General features: G+C 40.1%; 1 protein-coding gene across 1 annotated transcript; it reads left to right on the top strand.

The window, feature by feature from the left end:
- Nucleotides 1–71: 71 nt before the first annotated feature.
- Nucleotides 72–1,064, top strand: LOC110034843 (GDSL esterase/lipase At4g18970-like). The gene is made up of 3 exons (XM_020739082.1): nucleotides 72–340; nucleotides 450–702; nucleotides 790–1,064. Exons 1-3 carry the CDS (start codon nucleotides 161–163, stop codon nucleotides 1,011–1,013), a joined length of 657 nt encoding a protein of 218 aa, XP_020594741.1. The 5' UTR covers nucleotides 72–160; the 3' UTR covers nucleotides 1,014–1,064.
- Nucleotides 1,065–1,096: the final 32 nt, after the last annotated feature.

Raw genomic sequence — 1,096 nt, 5'->3', positions numbered from 1 at the left:
ATAAAAATATAAGAATTTTCTGGTATTTATGTAAATGCCCCCTCAAAAGATAGTTAATTACATATTAAACCTGCTGTCTTACATGCATGTATAGGGTGGTCGAATAACCTTCAGCGGGCAGGTTCAGAACTACGTACAGGCAGTAAATCAGATAGTGGAGATGTTAGGAGACGAAGACAGTGCTGCAAATTATCTAAGTAAATGTATATTTCAAGTAGGAATGGGAAGCAATGACTATTTAAATAACTACTTCATGCCCGCCGTCTACTCCACCGGCCGCCAGTACACGCCGGAGCAGTACGCCGACGCCTTAATCCAGCAGTATTCCCAGCAAATAAGGGTCTGTACCCAATCACGTTTTATTTCAATTCATGACTAAATCCTATTAATAGCATAGTACTCGACACCAATTATTTCTTATGTACTTACTACATCAAAACTCTCTACAGACACTCTACAACTACGGCGCAAGAAAGGTGGTGATCGTCGGAGTTGGTCAGGTAGGCTGCAGCCCAAGCGAGCTCGCTCAATTGAGCTCCGACGGCTTCACGTGCATCGACCGGATCGACAGCGCCATCCAATTATTCAACAGAAGGCTCATACAGCTGGTGAATCAGTTCAATCGATTGGATGGTGCTCATTTCACTTTCATTAATGCTTTCAATATTTTTCAGGACATCATCACAAATCCAGCTTCTTATGGTACAGCAAACCATCTTAATCCCAATCTTCATAAAATTCAAACATTCATCTATAAAATGGTAATTTTTGCAATTTTTGAATTTTCAGGGTTGAGGGTGACAAATAGAGGGTGCTGTGGAGTAGGGAGGAATAACGGTCAGATAACCTGTCTGCCTTATCAGACTCCATGCCCGAACAGAGCAGAGTATTTGTTCTGGGATGCATTCCATCCCACTGAGGCAGGGAATATAATTATAGGGAGGAGGTCTTATAGTGCTCAGTCTTCTTCAGATGCTTATCCAATGGATATTCGCCACCTGGCTCAAATTTAATTTAGATTTTATTCAGAATAAATTATATTTGTTATAGTTGTTTTTATAGTAATAATACTTATGGAATTGTATTTTCTGTTGAA

This window comes from Phalaenopsis equestris, unplaced genomic scaffold (assembly GCF_001263595.1).
Source record: "Phalaenopsis equestris unplaced genomic scaffold, ASM126359v1 Scaffold193923, whole genome shotgun sequence".
In the NCBI taxonomy this organism is placed as follows: Eukaryota; Viridiplantae; Streptophyta; class Magnoliopsida; order Asparagales; family Orchidaceae; genus Phalaenopsis; species Phalaenopsis equestris.
This window is presented reverse-complemented; position numbering and strand designations above follow the sequence as displayed.

Coding starts and splice junctions, on each gene's coding strand:
- LOC110034843 (XM_020739082.1), top strand. CDS start 161: ATGTTAGGAGACGAAGACAGTGCTGCAAATTATCTAAGTAAATGTATA. Junction 341..449: donor AGTATTCCCAGCAAATAAGG/GTCTGTACCCAA, acceptor AACTCTCTACAG/ACACTCTACAACTACGGCGC. Junction 703..789: donor CACAAATCCAGCTTCTTATG/GTACAGCAAACC, acceptor TTGAATTTTCAG/GGTTGAGGGTGACAAATAGA.